We start from the raw sequence: 19285 nt of genomic DNA, 5'->3' as shown, positions 1-19285 counted from the left end.
TGATGAGCTAGCTATTTTTTTAACAATAGAAAGGAAAGTAATATGATCAGTAAGAATTCTAGAGGCTCTAGTGCATTTATATAAGCACAGTAAATTATTCATAAAAACCATGAAGCATTTACCTTCGTCTTTGTGTATAATATACCATGTCTGTGTGGAACCCAGTTGCTTTGATGGTAAACAGCTATTCTTTCTGAAACCTGGCCTTATCTTGCTCTGCTCTGTGTCGACAGGTTGCCTTAATAGCCAAACTGGCTTTCCTGGAAGAAGAAAAAGAAAACAGTACAAGAAATGTATGTATTAGACTTCTTTCTTTTCCATAATACTGTCATGATAATTTTTATTCATATTCAAAGATGTAAGGATCCATACACCAGCTTTGAAGAGAAGTGGTAAAAAAATGTAAAACAGCATCCTATATTAAATATACCATGGCAAGCAAAAAAAATTGTCAGTCCATTCTTCAAAAATACAATATACTAAAAATCAACCTTTTCTATTCTCATGTCCCTGATCCTGAAACAGAACAGTGTGTATACCTGCAAGAATGCTGTAGGCGTGTGGATTATTTATTATTGAGTTTAGGGATTATTTTATTGTTGGATGGGCTTGAGGGAGGGTATGTATTATCTATGAGATATTTTCCAAACCTTTTTAAAAAACAGCATCCTTAGAGATGAGTGCAACTCCAGAACATATGGTTCTGTTTGTCCCATAAAGAATTTTCTATTCAGCACCTGAAATAATTCTATAGCTTGAAAATTTTCTATATATCTGTATTTCTCCCTACATAGATATATATTGTATAGGATTTCATCCCTATGATAGAGAAAAATAAGATTAAGGAAAGAAGAAATCATTAGCATCACCTCTAGGTAAAGAAATATGGGAGCTGAGATGGAAGGCCTGTATATGTAAAGCCAGGAAACACTTCCATATTGTAAAATGTGTCAAGTTTTGTAGAGATAATAGCATTGACTAAAGAATGTTAATGACAATAAATCTCTCAGAAATACCCAGAACTGGAATCTCTCCGTCTAACTCAGGATGGTCTGTGGAACAGACCAAGGAGCTCACCTTTGCCCTCCTCTCCTATTCTGTGGCATTTTCCATGTTTCCAGGTAAACTAGAAAATTTCCCTCTAGCAACAGAACCTGGAAGTGGCACACAGAAGGACCCAAAGTTACCCTTAGTGAAAGTTCTTTAAGAGCCCCCACAGCTGCAGCCACAGAACAGACAGCGGGAGATTCTCCCAGAATCAGGCCTGTGAACTCTGCCCAGCCCAGGCCACCCGGCCTCTTGGCAAGGCCCACCTGGGCAGACACTCAAGGGCTACAACCACACTCAGGGCCACCTGAGAGAAGGGAAGTGATTCTTCCTGCTCCACACTCCTCCACCCCACTGGGTTTAATCAGGAATTTCTATTGTATAAGGATTATGCATAAATCATATGTATCTGAGCCAATTCCATCCTTCCCACCAGCACACCAGGGAAAGCATTCAGTACTGAGGGAAAGAGCAACACATGGGAAAAGGAGAAGCTGAAGTAGTGTGTGGTCTCTGTACTTGACCATGTTATCCAAACTTCTTCCCAGATCTGTTCTTTCGCAACATAAAAATCACACTGATAATTCCCAAGTGGTGGGCCCGGGTAATATGCTGGATATAAACCTTATTCAAGAAGAGGAATAATGGGTGATGCCAGTGTATAAAAACTACATTTTATTCAGAAATTCTATTGTATAAGAAATCTGCATAAATCATCTCTGGAAGTTTCTATTATCATTCCATTCTACAGGAGACAAAACTGAAGCTCAGAGACATGAAGGAATTTGCCCACGATTACATAGCTGGTCAATACATGAGCTAGGATTTGAACCCAGATTTTTAAGACTGCATGCTCTTTTTTAATCACTGAACCAAATCATACTATTTATCTTTGTAGATCAGGCAAATGTGGAGAGTATGAAAACAAGTAATGGTTTCATCAAAATATGCATGCCAACTTTATCCATAGTATTTGAATGAGGCACATTACAAGGCATTAAAAGTGTTGATTTGTCATATACGTACACACACACACACACACACACACACTCTAAGGCTAAACTAATGGAACAGTGCAAACACAGGAAGGCATATGTATGACAGAAAGGCTGCATCATGTGATCAGATGATCTGATTCTGTGGCCATAAAGGATTTCCTCCAGCCTTATGAATAAAGGCCTATATGGATAACCCCAGAGACTGCAGAGTATTAGGTCGCTGCCTCCCTCTTCGGACTAATCAATTAGAATACTATTAAAAGCAATGTGGTATCCTGGTTGGATCCTGAAACAGAAAACTGACATGAATGGAAAAATTAACAAAACCTGAAAAAAGTTTAGAGTTTAGTTAATAGTAATGTACCAACATTAATTTCTCAGTTTTGACAGATACACTATAGTTACGTAAAATATAAACAGTAGGGCAAACTGGGTAGGGAACACAGGAATATTGTATTATATTTTTTATTTTTGAGACAGGGTCTCGTTCTGTTGCCCATGCAGTGGTATGATCATAGCTCACTGCAGCCTCAATCTTCCTGGCTTAAACAATCCTACTGCCTCAGCTTCCTGAGTAGATGGAACTACAAGTATGCACTAATATACTCGGCTAATTTTTTAATTTTTGTGGAGACGAGGTCTCACTATATTGTCCAGGCTGGTCTTGAGCTCCTGAGCTCAAACGATTCTCCTGCCTTGGCTTCCTAAAATGTTGGGATTACAGGCATGAGACACAGTGCCCAGCCTGTACTGTCTTTAGAACTTTTCCGTAAATCTAAAATTATTCCAATATAAAAACATTTTGTTTTAAACATTAAGTAAAATATAAATATAAGAGAGAGGGAGGGGGAGAGCAAGAACATAGTCCTAGAGGCCAGAAAATCATCTTGCTAGCTTCTTAAATCCATACAGCAAAATCATGCAGGATAATTTTGTAAATGCTTTTGTGTGTTACTGATATGGTACACAGGTGTAAAAGCATTACCTGTGTATATTTAAATGAGCAGAAAAACAATTCTCAAAGATTAGAATCATATATGAGTTAGACCAAAATCTTGCTTTATCAAAACGGCTCTCCAGGAAGCTCATCCTCTTGTGAGCACTTCATTAGCAGGGATTTCCTTTGCTGGGGATGGCAATGAGAAGAATCTACTGCCAGACACAAAAGAAGAATTGAAAAAAAAATGGCCAAAAATACCATATTCTTAGAAAAAGACTCAACATCCTTACATGTCAATTTTCCCTAAATCAATCTGTAAATTTATTAATAACATATTTCCAACAGAAAGGCTGAAAGAATTTTTTAGGGGAACTCATCAGGCTGATTTTAATATTCATAAACATGCAAGAACAGCCATGAAAATTCAGAGAAGGAACAGTATAAAAGGGAACAAGCTCTGTCTGATTTCAAAATACATAGTAAAAGTAAAATTTTTAAAACAAAGTGGTAATGGTGTCTAACTAGGCAAACTGATCAATGGAATAAAACAGAATGTCCAGAAATAGTCTTGAGGCAAACGGGCAGTGATATGGAAAATATCACTAAGCTATTTTGTTTGTTTATTTGTTTGAGACAGAGTCTCACTTTGTCACCCAGGCTGGAGTGCAATGGCATGATCTCAGCTCACTGCAAACTCCAATTCCCGGGTTCAAGCAATTCTCCTGTCTTAGCCTCCCAAGTAGCTGGGATTATAAGTGCATACCACCACATCTAGCTAATGTTTGTATTTTTAGTAGAGACAGGGTTACAACATATTGGCCAGGCTGGTCTCTAACTCCTGACCTCAAGTTATCCACCCATTTCAGCCTCCCAAAGTGCAGAGATTACAGGCATAACCCACCGCACCCAGCCCTAAAGCTGTTTTTTTACATTATATGTTCCCCTAAAATAAATTCCAGATGTATTAAATATACATTCATATACAAAGTAGGTAAAAACATAGAAAGATGTTTTTAAAAATCTATTTTGGGAAAAACCTCTTTAAGTATAACATAAAAATCTTAAGTCAGAAAAGAGAAGAAATGGATATCTGACTACATAAAAATAAAAACTTTCTGAATAAAAATGAAAACTTTTTGTATTTTACTTTACTACAAAAAGTAATATTACGAACATATTTGCCAGTTTGCTGTTTATATCTTACTTTACTAAACAGAGAAAAATTCAAACAGCAAACTGGTAAATATGTTTGTAACTCATATCCCAGGAAAAAGGACTAACATTATCAATACATAAAGAGCAATAAAAAATCAATAAGAAAAGAATAACAAACCAATAGAGAAGTGAGCAAAGGATATGAACATACAGTTGAGCAGAACAGGAAATACATACTCAGGAGGCTAAGGCAGGAGGAGCACTTGAGGCCCAGGGTTTGAGGTTGCAGTGAACGATGGTTGCAGTCCAGCCTGGGCAACAGAGCATGACCCCTATCTCAAAGAAAAAAAAAAAGGAAAAAGGAAATATAAAGAGCTCTTTAAACTTACGCAGAGATGTTCATCCTTACTTGTATAAAAAGTACACATTAAAATACATTGAGGCAATATTTTCACCTTATGGACTGGCAAAGATAGAGAAATTTGATCAGTGTGAGGAAACAGGCACTCTCATACATGGGTAGTGGATGTATAAATTGGTATGATCTTTATGGAAAGCAATATGGCAACACAATTTCAATCAAAGCCACAAATGCTCATACCTTCTGACCTAGGAATTTCAATTCTAATCATTTGCACTTCATGCACATTCTCACAATTGCAAAATCACACAAACAAAAGAATATTAATTACCACATTGTTGGTGCTGGCAAAAGATTAGATACTACCTAAATATCCATCAAAAGAGGACGCGTAAAATAAACCAGAAAACGTCCATATAACAGAATACTATGTTATAAATAAAAAGAATGAAGCAGCTCTAGAGAGACTGAGAGTAAAAGGCTTCCAGAATATGTTAAGTTAAAAAGTCAAATAATGAAACAATGAATGATATGCTATCATTTGTGGGAGTCGTGGGGCGGGGGGTGGTGTATATATATTTAGAAATGGATATAAAATCTGAGTTTTGGTGATGGAACTTCACACGTTTTCTCTTTTGTCCTAATTTTTTAAATAATGAACATTAATTTCATTTTAAATCACAAAAATAAACAAAGTTAATTTTTTAAGGAACTCTATGCCCTATAATTACCCAAACTCGTTTCTGGAAAGAGAAGAAAGTGAAAACAAATAAAACCACCTGGTTCTTTAGGTCTCTCTCCCTGATCCTAAGTAGTCCCCATCCTCTCCCTGGGAAAACAATGCAGTGTTAAACCCTCAAAGCCTCCCAGCTCAGTTGTTAAGGTAATTGTGTTTACTCTTTTCCAAACAAAGTAATTTGAATCAGAAAAGTAAATGTGCTCTGTCTTAGGTTCTTTGATGTCATCTTCCTCCTTGCTCTGGAGTGTATGATGGCTGCCTGCTGCCCAGAGCATTACACACAGATTCTCTAAGCATTGCCATAGCTACACCATTCTGCTTGGGATAATGGTGTAAAACAAATAAAACATAAGTAAAATCAAATTTGAAATAAAACAATAGGCCCTAAAAAACATAATCTGTGTGTGTTTTTTTCTTCCCTTTGAACACTTATGCTGATTGTGAAACTTTGGAGTATTTTAAAATTTCAAAACAATTTTTAGTGAGCTAAAGCGCCACAGGCATGACTATTTTCTTTCCTGAAAATAACATCTGATCAAGGTCAATGGTATGTTTGAAACATTAAGAGCCAGTGTTTGTACCTCTTAAGCCTATCAGATGATTTCCCTCTAGATGACCCTTGTTAAACATCACATCAGCTCTAAATGTGATTTTAGGATTTTAGGTTCTTAAGACTCCAAAGCTGGTAGCTGTTTAGTCATCCAGACTGGATCTATGCAGGCAAAGGACTGAGTGGTTCATGCTGCATTAGATGAATTATCTGAGTTAGTCAAATAAAATCCTCTGACCTGTGGGCTACCTACTGTCTCCACTGTCCCAAACCACCCCACAGTCACTTCATTCTCACTCTGGGATGTCCTGGGTCTACTCACTTGGAGCTTCAGCTTCTTTTTCCTGCTTCCCTCTTTTTGACACTCCTTTGCTCCACCTTTTTTTTTTTTTTTTTTTTTTTTAACAACAAATTTGGAGTTGGAAGTTACTTTAAGAAGACAAGAAAGTTAGAAAAATATTTAAAAGAAATCTGCTAGAATGTCCATTGCTCATTTAACACCCAGGAGTTAAGCTTCTATAATGGCATTTAAATCCTCGGGTTTTTCCTTTTTTTTTTTTTTTTTTTTTTTTTGCATTACTTTATGTACTTGCAGTAAAAACATTCCTTTAGACTTTAGAAATTCTAAATAAAACAAGAACAAAAGAGGGTTCCTTCTTTTCAACTCTCCACCCAAATGTTACCATTGTAAATCAAGGTAGCAAAGTAAATTAACTACTGGCATTTAAATGTTTGCTGTCCCAAATATTTATTCCTTCCCATTCCCCCCATTTGTTTTATACAAAACAATGCTCATAAAAACAATAAATACTCATTCTTTGTCTACTAAAAATTTTAGATCAAAGTACTGTGTGGTCCAAATCCTGAATTGTAAAAAGTAATGTTTGTTCAGCAGGAAGCCTTCAACTTCCCAACAGCAACCTGACCAAATTTGGTTTCCAATTTTCTCTAAGCACTGCAGTGCTAGGTGTAGACATAATAATATGATTCACTCCACATTTGCATAATATACTTTGCATCTGGAGTTTCATTTACCCTTTAAGTGCATGATGTGCTACAATGGGATGTATTTTGGTGTCAAGAAAGACCTGAATTTGCTGTCACTTGACGCTCATATGCAGCTACAATTCAGTTTTGTCATGGGTAAGAACAAGAGGGTATGCATGCCTACTTCTCTGGGATGCTGTGATGATTGGGTGAAATAGCACACCCATGGCTGCTGCCCCACAGTGGGCCTGCCCATTGTTGCACCTGCCATACCATGTTGTTTTTCTATGTTTGTATATTAGCATCCCACCACTAGAATGTCTACTCCTCTGGGAAGCAACTAGGACCCCCTCTCCACCTCCTTCTGTAGCCTCAGAGTAGCTTCCATGTACATTCTTAAAAACTTATTTAAGCATACTGATTTTTAAATTCTTTTCTTGGGCTCACAAAAATTACTATACCCCATACCACTGCTCCCCAGCAAAAGGGCACTAGAGCCTCTATTTCCCCTGCCACATTCCTACTTCTGGAGCCCTACCCAGGCTGAACATTTACAGGAACTGTGAGAACCTCTGGCTCCCTGAACCTCTAGCTCTGAACCAAGCTAGGTTGGCACAAAACTATCCCCACCCTTGCCAGCCCCAAACTGCCCAATGCCTCACTGTCCTTCGTTCACTGAGCTTCAGCCCCAGCCCCACCCCCACATGCACACATGCCCATCACTCCCAGGAGCAGAATGCCAGGCAATCCATAGCTTTCCATCCAGGCTCTTCCACAGCACTCACCACTCACACTTTTCTGCTGGCCTGATTCCCTCTGCCCAGAGGGTGAGAACAGCTCTATGTTTCCCTGAGGTGGAAGCCCTACCTCAGAGCTTTTGTGTGTGCCTTGTTCAGTGACAAAGTTGTCCCTGGGGACATGCTCTTGAGTAACCAACTTGACAAACAACTTTAAAATGACTACCAACAATCCACTCCAGGGCAGATTATTCGAGGGTAGATACACACTGCCCACCCGCTGCAAACTCCTTTGTGGTCTTATAATTGCCCTTGGGCTCATCTTTCAGAGAGTATGAGGAGAAATGACTGAGGCTCTTTCACAGTCTGGGTAAGTGGTTTTTGGTGAGGTGGACTACTCTCCTCCTAAATTATTCAGGAACGCATACTGATTGCAGCACTATTGAGCAACCAGTTGTGCTAGTTGCTACAAGGGAGATAATTATAAGACACAGCCCCTGCCTTCAGCAGCTTTATTAGAGGCAGCATAGGGCACAGGTTCCAAATCCCAGCTCTGCCACAAACCATCTGCATGACCCTTAGCCTAGCTCTGAGTGTCAGTTTTCATGTGAAATGGAGACACTCTACAGATTGTTTCCAGGACTAGAAATCACATGTGTGATACGCAGGGCAAGCAGTGAATAGGGTGTAAATGACAGGTGTTTGTTTCTGCTTTGTTTCATTGTTTTCTCAATGCTTGCTGAGAGGTGCAGTCCATGCTCTCAGGAGACCTATGGACACAGGAAGGAAGAGGAGGCAAACAAATCATCTAGTACTAGAGTAGACTTCTTCACAGGGTAAAGCTCTAGGGTAGCGCCAAAGGAAGCTGCAGTCATGTCTCCCTGGAGTGGGGAAGTCCTTCATAGAAGAGATGACACAAGCTAGACCATGAAGGATGTCTAAGCACAGCACAGGTGGTGAAGACTGGAACGGTATTTCAGATGCAGTGAAAGCCTGAGAAAAGGTCTGGAAAACTGCATGGAGTTGAACACCTGGAGCCCATGGTGAAAGCCTGGGCCCTGTGGTATGCCTGCTGTGTGGGAGAGGACTGAGGGAGAATCAGAGGCAGAGCACAAAGTGATTTCTTGTAAGCAACTGAGGCAGGCAGTTGCTATTGAGTGTGTTTTTCTTTGATAATCTTTATTCATTTTAATTGTAAAAACAACATATATTCATTGTTAAAGAAAAATCACATAGTAAAGAAGTACAGGGAATAAAGAGCAAATGATCCTGCCCCATTCCCCACAGGTAAGAGTTTAATGCTTACCTTTCTGGATCTTTCATAAGAGAGTATTTTAAGCAGGAATATGCAATGATCAGATTTGTATTTTTTTTAAAAAAATCACTTTGGGCCAGGCACAGTGGCTCACGCCTATAATCCTAGCACTTTGGGAGGCCGAGGTGGGTGGATTGCCTGAGCTCAGAAGTTCAAGACCAGCCTGGGCAACATGGAGAAACCCCGTCTCTACTAAAAATAGGAAAAATTAGCCAGGCGTGGTGTTGCGTGCCTATAATCGCAGCTACTCAGGAGGCTGAGGCACAAGAATCACTTGAACCCGGTAGGTGGAGGTTGCAGTGAGCCCAGATCATGCCATTGCACTCCCACTGGGGCGGCAGAGCAAGACTCTGTCTCAAAAAAAGAAAAAAAAAAAAATCACTTTGGGTAGAAGGTAGTAGATGGGGTGACTGAAGCCAGGGAGACTCCCCAAGTGATGAGGCAGTTCTTTCAGAGACAGTGAGAGTCTGTATGTACTAAGGCAGTGCTGGGGGTGCTTGGTTCCTCACCCATCATGCAGGTGAGGGAGCGAGAGGAATTACAAATGACACCCTGGTTTTGGTTTATGTGAACGAAATTAGATGTACAGAAGAACCAGAGGTTTGCAGGGGGAAATTATGAGGATAGTTTTGGGCATGATGAGTTTGATGTGGCCATCAGACAGGCAGAAAAGGATGTCCAAGGTCTGGGACTTAGGAGAGAAATGTGATGTAAAGAAGCAGATGTGGAATACTTTTCATGAGGGGGAGATCACTGAGGGAGAACCAGGGGAAGGCCTATGTTTAAGAAGCAAGCAGAAACAGGAGACCTTTAGAGGGAGATGGAGAAGGAGCAGACAGAGGAGGAAAAAGAAGAGAGCAGCGTGATGGCAAATAGGAGAGAACTTCAGGACGGATCAGGGGCATCAAATGCTATGCAGGGAACAAGGAGTCCGACAGAAGTGAGGGCCAGTTTGCTCTTAGCAGTCATCAAGGAAGGGGTTGACAGTAGAGCAGGTTCAGTGCTTTGTTTATATTATTAGAAAAAGGCAGGGAGGAAATATGACACAATGTCCGCAAGTGTTACTTCTAGGTGTTCAGATGACAGTGTTTGCTATTTTCTTTTGTCCCCAGAAAAAGGGTGAGGGAGGAAGATGAAAGTATAACATTCTAAAAGGAAACCCTTTAAAATTACACAGATGAAGCAAGTTTATTCAACCTGCTTAAGCATTTAAAGTCTTAAGAGAAGATACTAGCTTTATAAGGAATATGGCAGGCCGGGCGCGGTGGCTCAAGCCTGTAATCCTAGCACTTTGGCAGGCCGAGACGGGCGGATCACAAGGTCAGGAGATCGAAACCACCCTGGCTAATACGGTGAAACCCCGTCTCTACTAAAGAATACAAAAAACTAGCCGGGCGACGAGGCGGGCGCCTGTAGTCCCAGCTACTTGGGAGGCGGAGGCAGGAGAATGGCGTAAACCTGGGAGGCGGAGCTTGCAGTGAGCTGAGATCCGGCCACCGCACTCCAGCCTGGGCGACAGAGCCAGACTCCGTCTCAAAAAAAAAAAAAAAAGGAATATGGCATAAAACAATACAGTCGTTACATATTACTGCTTGCCATTTTGTACAGGCCCCACATGAAGCACAGTGTGCAACTTTCTGGTTCTTCCAAAGATCCTCCAGAGCTAGCTCAGGAACTCACAGCAGGTTTTTCCCCAAGCCTCAGCCATTTGTGTCTATGATTTCTGCCAAATCTCTTTACCACCAGTCTTACTGTAAGCATTTTATTTAAACCAGTTAGTTTAAATAAAGTAGTTCTTATATGGATTCCGTTATATCACAAGAGTAAATGGAAAATCTAATATCACAATAAATAGTAGGTAACTAAAAAATAAATATAATGAAGGAAAAAATATCCTCTTAGTACTAATTCTAGCAAGATTCTCTCAACAACTCGAGGTTTCTAGCCTGAGGCCTGAGCTAGCTCTCTGGTAAACAGGCACTAGAAATGGTTAAAGATTTGCAGTTATTGTAGTCTGAGTTTTCCCAGAAGCAAACCTGTGACTAGAATTCAGTTGCAATTAGTTTACTTGAGAAGTGAAGGAAATGTGGAAACACAATGAGGGAGGTGGGAAGTGAGCTCTCACTCTGGACAACTAGAGCTTCATCCCTCTGGGGAAACTCAGGGAGCCAGTGTAGAACACAGCTCAGAATTCCCCTACACGAAGAATGAGAGAGACGGGGTATTTATACACCAACTGCTGTTAGTCACTTGTTGAAGGTCAATCCCTAGGACATTAATTCCCCAGCATTCCTGGGCTGCCTTGTGGGCAGGAAAGCAGGTCTCAGAGTCAAAAGAAGACCTTGGGCAAAGAATATAAGGGCTGCAGATGGAACTCTGGCAGGCATACACCCACTTGATAAAGGTGAAAAGGTAAGGGCCAGGTTCCAACAGAGGCTGCTACAGGTACTAGACTGACAGAGAATAGAAAAGGAAATAGTTTTCTCATTATTTGAGTGAAAGGAATTTATTGCTAGTCCTGTAAATCACTCAAAATCATCTCCCATACCACCAAGCCAAGGCTCCCCAACCCCTGGAAACCTTCAAATACTCTTGTAAGGCCTGAAACAGCTCAGCAAGGACACAGCAACTGTCCTGAGGGGCCTGGCAGAATTCCATCCAGGCCATTGAAAAACAGAACTTTTCAAGTATTTTGTTTACTCTTCTCCCTATCAATTAGAAATAGCCTCATAATACCTGCCTGTTCAATAGAGCATTCCAAAAGAGTCATCTCTAGAGAAGCAGGTCATTAAGATGAAAATCCACATTGACAACATAGACAAATGAGAGTATGACTGTTTACTTTTAAATGGAACTTTTACCTTTATAAAAGGACCATCAAATGCCTTCTAATAACTGCTTCCCTGATTTGTTTAAAATGATTTATTGTTTGTATGTATATTAGGCTATATCCATTGAGGAGATCACAACAATAACAAGAGGTAAAGTATATAGGTACTATGTGCTACGATACTTGTGTGTATGTATTTTTGTAGATATTCTTTCATTCAACAAACATTTACTCGATTCTATCTACAAGTCAGGAACTATGTAGGTGCCTAGATTTATAGCAATGAAGGAAGCAGACAAAAATCCCTTCCCTCCAGGGAATTACATTCTACTAGGGAAGATAGTCAAAAAATAAATGAATAAAATATATAGGATGTCAGCTGGTAATAAACACTACAAATATAGTGAGAGAAGAGGATATAGAGTACCAACAGTTGAGGGAGGAGTTATAATTTTAAATAGGATGATCAGGGAAGACCTTACTGACAAATATTTGGAAAGACCCGAAGGAGGTGAGGGAGTGAGCCATGTGAAGATCTGGGGAAACATTACTATGGAGAAAGGAAATAGCCTGTGCAAAGATCCTGGGATAAGAACATGCCCAAGATTTGAGAAAGCAAAGAAACCCAAGTGGCCAATGCACAGAAAGCAAGGGGAACAGTGAGAGATGAGATCAGACAAGTAAGAGGTGGGCGTAGATCACATAGGATCCTGCAGAACACTGGGAAATGGTAAACTGCTGGGGCATTCTGAGCAGAGGAGGGACATAAACTGACCTAAGTTTGTAAACCAAAAAAATGCTAAGGCCCCAAATTGACTGTATGGACCCCCTCTGTGCCAAGGGGATCCCAGAGAAACCCAAAAAACTGAATTCCCAGCCATAAGAGGAAGGGACGTCAGGCATGCCTGGTTATACCCCTCCCTTCTAGAGTTTAGGCACAAGTGACCAGCATTAACACTGAAATAGAGATCACAAGACTGACAGAAACAACTCTTTGTGGCAGTAAGATACCAAATTCCAACCTGATTCTGACATAGCATCACATGAGATAGAAGACCCTGAAGGAAATAAAGTGATTGTACCCTAAAATATATTTCTTTGACATATTTTGAAATGGTCCTAGAAAGCCCTCTCTTGGGGAAATTGGCATCTCTAGAAAATCTCCTTCCCTTTCTAGTTTTTCCTGGATCTAAAAGGGACTAAATGAGAGTCTGACACCTTTAAGTTTTGAAAAGAGACATTTACCATCTATTCTAAGGCTGTTACCTAGAGATTTAATCTAAATAACAAGAACCTTGGATTTCACAACCCTCCCCGCATCTTGACTCTAGTGTGTCTTTGTACTGACTTCAAGTCTAGAAAAGCTTAACTCTTTAAACCAATTGTCAATCTGAAAATCTGAATCCACCTGTGACCTATAAGTAACTCCCTCATACTCTGACATGTCCTGCCTTTTGGGGCCAAACCAATGTATCCCTTACATGTATTGATCTATGTTTTTGCTGGTATCTTCTGTCTCCCTAAAATGTATAAAACCAAACTGCTGCCAGGCACAGCAGCTCACACCTGTAATTCCAAAACTTTGGGAGGCCAAGGCAGACAGATCACTTGAGCCCAGGAGTTTGAGGCTAGGCTGGGCAACACGGTGAGACCCTGTCTCTACAAAAAATACAAAAATTAGCCAGGCATGGTGGTGTGTGCCTGTAGTCCCAGCTACTCAGGAAACTGAGGTGGGCAGATCACTTGAGCCCACAAGGTAGAGGATTTAGTAAGCTGTGATTGTGCCACTGCACTCCAAAAAATTGTAACCCAATCACATGGGCATACTTTCTCAGGACCTCTTAATACTGTTCCCCAGGCCCGGGTCACTCATATTGGCTAAGAATAAACCTCTTTAAATATTTTACAGAATTTGGCTTGTCATCAATAGTTTTAAAATTACTCTGTGAGCTTTGCAGACAATAGCAGGTACAGCATGGTAAAAACAGGGAGACCTGTTTTTTATCTAGATATTTATAATAGCCCTTATTATAAATATCTAGATGAAAAATGATTGCAGCTTGAACCAGGCTGGTGAGAAGTAGCTGGTTCTGGTTACATGTCACAGGTAAATAATTTGTAGATAAGGCTGGGTGTAGTGGCTCAGTCCTATAATCTCAGCACTTTGGCAGGCCAAGGCAGGTGGATCACCTGCAGTCAGGAGTTCAAGACCAGCCTGGTCAACAAGATAAAACCCTATCTCTACTAAAAATACAAAATAAAAAATTAGCTGGGCGTGGTGCCTGTAATCCCAGCTACTCAGGAGGCTGATGCAGGAGAATCGTTTGAACCTGGGAGGCAAAGTTTGCAGTAAGCAGAGATTGTGCCACGGCACTCCAGCCTGGACAACAGAGCAAGACTCTGTCTCAGAAACAACAACAACAACAACAACAACAAAAGAATTTGTAGATAGATTGGATGTGGGGAGTGAGAGAAAGAGAAGGGTGAGGATGGCTCTATGGCTTTTGGCATGAGCAACTGAAATAATAGATCTGCCATTTCCTGAGACAGAGAAGACTATGAAGGAACAGATTTGGGGAAAGATCATAAGTTGGGTTTTGAACATGTTGAGTTTCACATACCTATTAGACATCAAATAGAGGTTTGTAGGCAGCTGGAATATGTAAGTCTGTAAATTTGAGGCTAGGTCTAGGCCAAAGATATAACTCAAAGTTGTTAGCATGTATAATATATTGAGAGGCATGAGACTGGATGAGCCCATCAGGAAGTGAATTAGATAGAAAAGAGAAGGGAGTGACAGACTGAGCTGTAGGGGTGCTCCACCAACTACATAGAGGTCAGGAAGACAAAACAAGCAGAGGAGACTAACGAATAGCCCAGGAGATCTGGAAAGAACCAAAGCTGGTGGCATCCTGGAAGTAAGGGAAGAAAGTGTCTGAAGAAACTGTAATCAACTGTGTCAAATGCTGATGATGGGTCAAATAAGGGGGATGAGAACTGACCATCAGATTTAGCAGTTTTGGTGGAGAGCTGGGGCAAAAACCATGTCTGGAATGTGTTCCAAAGAGAAGGCAGAGGAGGAACGTATGTTCATTTGCTACCTCCTTTTTGCCTATGATTTCGGTACTGCTTAGAACCTAAAGAAATATCTAATTATTTCCTTGACAAAATAAAGCATGATTGAGGATTAGCTCTGTTTGAATTAGTTGATTGACTAATTTGGGTCTAAATAAAGTTTTTCTTCAACAGTGTTTTACCTAAGTTATTTAAATGATTGGTGCAATTCTCTACTTTTCACATGAACAAAATATTGGCTACATACTACAGTATGTGGGTTATATATGATGGATATTCTGCATATGTAGTCTCTATGGTAAGTTAATGAATGTTTTATGTAAGTTAGTAAGTCTCTCCTCTGTTCCCTTCTGGTGAGGCACCAATAATCTGGAAGATGAGAAAAAGGAGACAGTAGAAGGAAAAAGAGAGCAAGCAATACTTCTGAACTATCTCCAACCTGAATGATGGAGTTAGTTCTATTTTAATCCAGTGTCAACATAACAGATGGACACAAAGTCAATTCATCAGTGTTCACAGTGAGGCTTGCAGCATAATTACTGAGTCACGGCACAATGTAAATTGAGTTACCAAAATAAAAAAGCAATTGCCCCCTTTTTCCTTTTAAATTAAATCTTGTGTCATGTTCCTGGTCAGATCTGGATACAATTCTGAGTTCTTAACTATATAAATTAGTTGTAATGTCTGCAATACCACTCTTATTTGATTGCAAATTCCTCTTTCATCTCACTCAGACTAGAAGAAACTATAAAGAAATAGGGTATCACTCATCTTCTGTTTAACTGAAAGTCAGGGCAGAATTTTATTCAAAGGATCATATTTCTGGGCTAGAAATATAATTATTATTGCTTTATTTCTTTTTCTTTTCTTTTTCTTCTTTTTCTTCTTCAATAAAAAAGGAGCAGAAAGAGACATTACAGCTGAAATAGAGTTACTTCCATGAAATGTTTCTTCCACAGTGCTGGGAGCCCTAAGATAACAGCCTTGTATTCAAATGTGAGAGGCAGAAAATGTAATTTACTTGAAGCATTAAGTGAAAAAGAATAGGTTTTTTTTTTTTAATCATCCACAGTAAGCAAAATAGTAAGTAATGTACAATGTCCATTTGATTTTCAATATTTTTTTCAATTTTAGCAACCAAGAAATAAATAGATATAATGACAATGATTTTCATTTAAATTTCATTGTTGCTATTATTAGAATAATGAATATAATTAATCATAGAGCATTAGCTCTTGTATAGAAAACAAACAGGCCTATCTTGGTTTACAAGTGAGGGAAAGAGATAAAAGTAAATATTTAGTTATTAAGTAAACTCTCTCTCCTGCTTTACTTCTTAGATTACACCTTATCTAATTGCTTTCTGTCCAACTGATATTCTCATAGAAATTAACCTTTTTTACTTTAATTTTCAGCTCACTTATTTCTAACTTACACAGCCACCAAGCAAAGGCATTTCTTACTAAGGTGACCTTCTGGCACCAATTCACCACTTTGGGCACCAAATCATCCTTCCTATCAATTCTAATTCCCTTCATTTTCAGGGGTCAAACTATGAAATTCTCATAGCAAACCAGCGGAAACAGTTTCTCAAGTGATTTCACACCCCACATGCTGCAGGATCGATGAAGAGAGGGGGAGGGATGAAATGCACAGTGGCGCAACAGCAAGCAGCTCAGGACTGTTTTGTGGGCTATACTTGGAGTAGATCCTTAATGTTGTTTTCGCATTATTGTTTTTATTTCCCTCACAGCATGCAATGTCTTTTTGGACTACCAGGCTAGTAATCCCAGAAATCATCTGACCTGAACCATGTTGCAATCCATTCCATAGTCCTCTTTAGGACAATTTTAACCTATGTATTGATCACATTGTTTTGGTATGGACCTTTGAACCCATATTTCAGTTAAATTTTTCCCTTCCTAGAAGTTGAGGTTTATCTTCACCTCAGAAACAGAGGAAAGAGAAAGAGAACAAGAGAGAGAGACAGAGAGAGAGAAAGAGAGAAAAAGAGAAATGAACTTCAGCTATTTCATAATAAGGGGGGAAAACGTCAGACTACATCCTATCTGCATTTTTTAACACTTCCCATAAAAGAAATTCAGGAAATGCTATCTTTTTTACAGTAAGTACAATATTGTGCCACAGCCAAAAGATGCTTCTGTTTGCTGTGTTCAACTGCATGTATGCAGTGGACGAGAGCCGACAGAGGCCAGAGGAATGCTAAGCCTAGAAGGTATGCGCAGGGGGCAGGCACAAATCCACTGTGTTGCTCTCCTGTGCTTCTGCACCCACCAAAGAGCCTCATGCTCCCAAGTTTCTGGCAAGCTGCCTCTGGAAATCACCCCATCAGGTCCTTAGTCACTTGCTCCCCTAATACCCTTTCCCAAACATCCATGTCTGGAGCAAACCAAGACCTCTTCTGACTGTCAGTCTGTTTAGACCACAGACATTTCATTTATTACAATGAAAAACAGTTTATAATACAAATTATTTCATGCAATTTACTTGGTCATTGTTTCAATTCAGCACTTTGATAGCCAATCCAATAACCTGAGTTCCATTTCTCTCCTTCCTGCTAAGTATATTACAGTATTAGCATGTTTTCTAGAAAGGCATACTCTTAAGGTGACAAGTTGTTCAGATAGAGAAAATAAATTATAGAGTTAAGGAATATATCCAAAGCAACCAGTAAGAAAACCACAAACTACCAACAAATGACATTTCACCAAAAATGTAGCTTAAGCTTGGAAATAAGTTTATCCCATAGGGGAAATTTCCAGGATGACTGAAATGTTCTATATCGTGATGGAATGATAGTTCCACAGGTGTATATATTAACCAAAACACACTGGGGAGTCTTTCAGAATCACCTGTGACTCTGAGGACTGCCTGATTAAAAAACACACACACACACGTGTTGATTTGTACACTTGAGACCTACGCATCTCATTGTGTTCAAATTTTACCTTAAAAAAACCCAAAAAAACAGCCCATCTTTCTGATTGTTATAAACCAGGGGTGTCCAATCTTTTGGCTTCCCTGGGCCACAGTGGAAGAATAATTGTCTTGGGCCACACATAAAAGATACTAATAGCTGATGAGCTAAAAAATAAAATAAATCATAATGTTTTAAGAAAGTTTACAAATTCATATTCGGCTGCATTCAAAGTTGTCCTGGGCCATATGTGGGCTGTGGGCCATGGGTTGGACAAGCTTGCTATAAACTGTCAAAGCCCTTTTGTATTGACCTTGGAGTGACCAGCAGGTGGCCCTGAAATTGTGTCTGCTATGATGCAGTGGCTCCAACACTGCCCCCAGTTCCTGATACTCTTCCTTTGTGATTTACTAATTTTTGTTGTTGTCAAAATTACCCAGGACAGTTCTTTCACTTTTTAAGATAATTTTATCACATAACATTTAAAATTATATTTTATTACTTTAATAATGTTGGTTCATTGCATATGAAATTTTCCAAATACGGCCAGGTGTGGTGTCTCACGCCTGTAATCCCAGCATTTTGGGAGGCCAAGGTGGGTGGATCACCTGAAGTCAGGAGTTCGATACCAGCAGCCTGGTCGACATAGTGAAACCCTGTCTCTACTAAAAATACAAAAATTAGCCAGGCATGGTGGCGCACGTCTGTAATCCCAGCTAATCGGGAGGCTGAGGCAGGAGAATTGCTTGAACCTGGGAGGCGGAAGTTGCAGTGAGCCGAGATTGTGCCACCACACTCCAGCCTGGGTGACCGAGTGAGACTGTCTCAAAGAAAATAAAAAAGAAGAAATTTCTAAAAGTACAAAAAATAAAAATAACAATAAAAATCTCCACTATTCAGAGAAAACCACTATTAGTATCTTACTGTCTATCCTTCCAGATATAGTCAACAGATATTGACTAAGTGCCTACTTTGTGCCAGGAATTGTTCTAGACATCAGATATACTGTGCTAAACAAGACAGTGCCCCTGCTCATAGCGTTTACATTCTAATAAATGATCTGTAGACAAACTTTTTTAAATGAGGCATGATTGCACTTATTCTCTTATAACTCTCTTTTTTAACTTAGCAATGTATCATTAATATCTTTATAGGAATAAAAATAATTGAGCATCATTATCAAAGGTGTGTGATATTTCACCATCAAGCTATATTGAATTTCACAAATCCACAGCTAGACCTTTCCAAGTTTTTCAAAGCTATAAAAGCTTCTTTTTCTTCCTCTTTGTCTTCTTCTTCTTGTTCCTCTTCTCCTCTTTCTTTTCTTCTTTTTCTTCTTCCTTCTCTTCCCTCGTTTTCTTCTCCTTCTTCTTCCTCTTCTCCTCCTCTTCCTCTTCTCTTCCTCTTTCTCTTCTTTTCCCTTTCTTCCTTCTCTTCCTTCCTCCTTTCTTCCTCTTCCTTTTTCTTCTTTTTCAACTTCTTTTTCTCCTCCTTCTTCCTTCTCTTCCCTCCTCCTCCTTTTCTTTTTCTCTTTTCCTCTTCCTCCTCCTTTTTCTTCTTCCTCTTCTCCTCTTCCTCTTTCTTCTTTTCCTCCTTCTTCCTTCTCTTCCTCC

General features: G+C 39.7%; 1 protein-coding gene across 1 annotated transcript in view; it reads right to left on the bottom strand.

Moving 5' to 3' along the window:
* Window positions 1-19285, bottom strand: part of LOC111547851 — a 117605-nt gene that overhangs the window by 87605 nt on the left and 10715 nt on the right. The window contains exon 5 of the mRNA XM_026455013.1: window positions 123-260. Coding sequence (XP_026310798.1) covers window positions 123-260 — 138 coding nt within the window. The remainder of the gene's footprint in view (window positions 1-122; window positions 261-19285) is intronic.

Source organism: Piliocolobus tephrosceles, chromosome 3, assembly GCF_002776525.5.
Source record: "Piliocolobus tephrosceles isolate RC106 chromosome 3, ASM277652v3, whole genome shotgun sequence".
Lineage (NCBI taxonomy): Eukaryota > Metazoa > Chordata > Mammalia > Primates > Cercopithecidae > Piliocolobus > Piliocolobus tephrosceles.
Note: the sequence above shows the minus strand (reverse complement) of the source record. Positions and strands in the feature narration are given on the sequence as shown.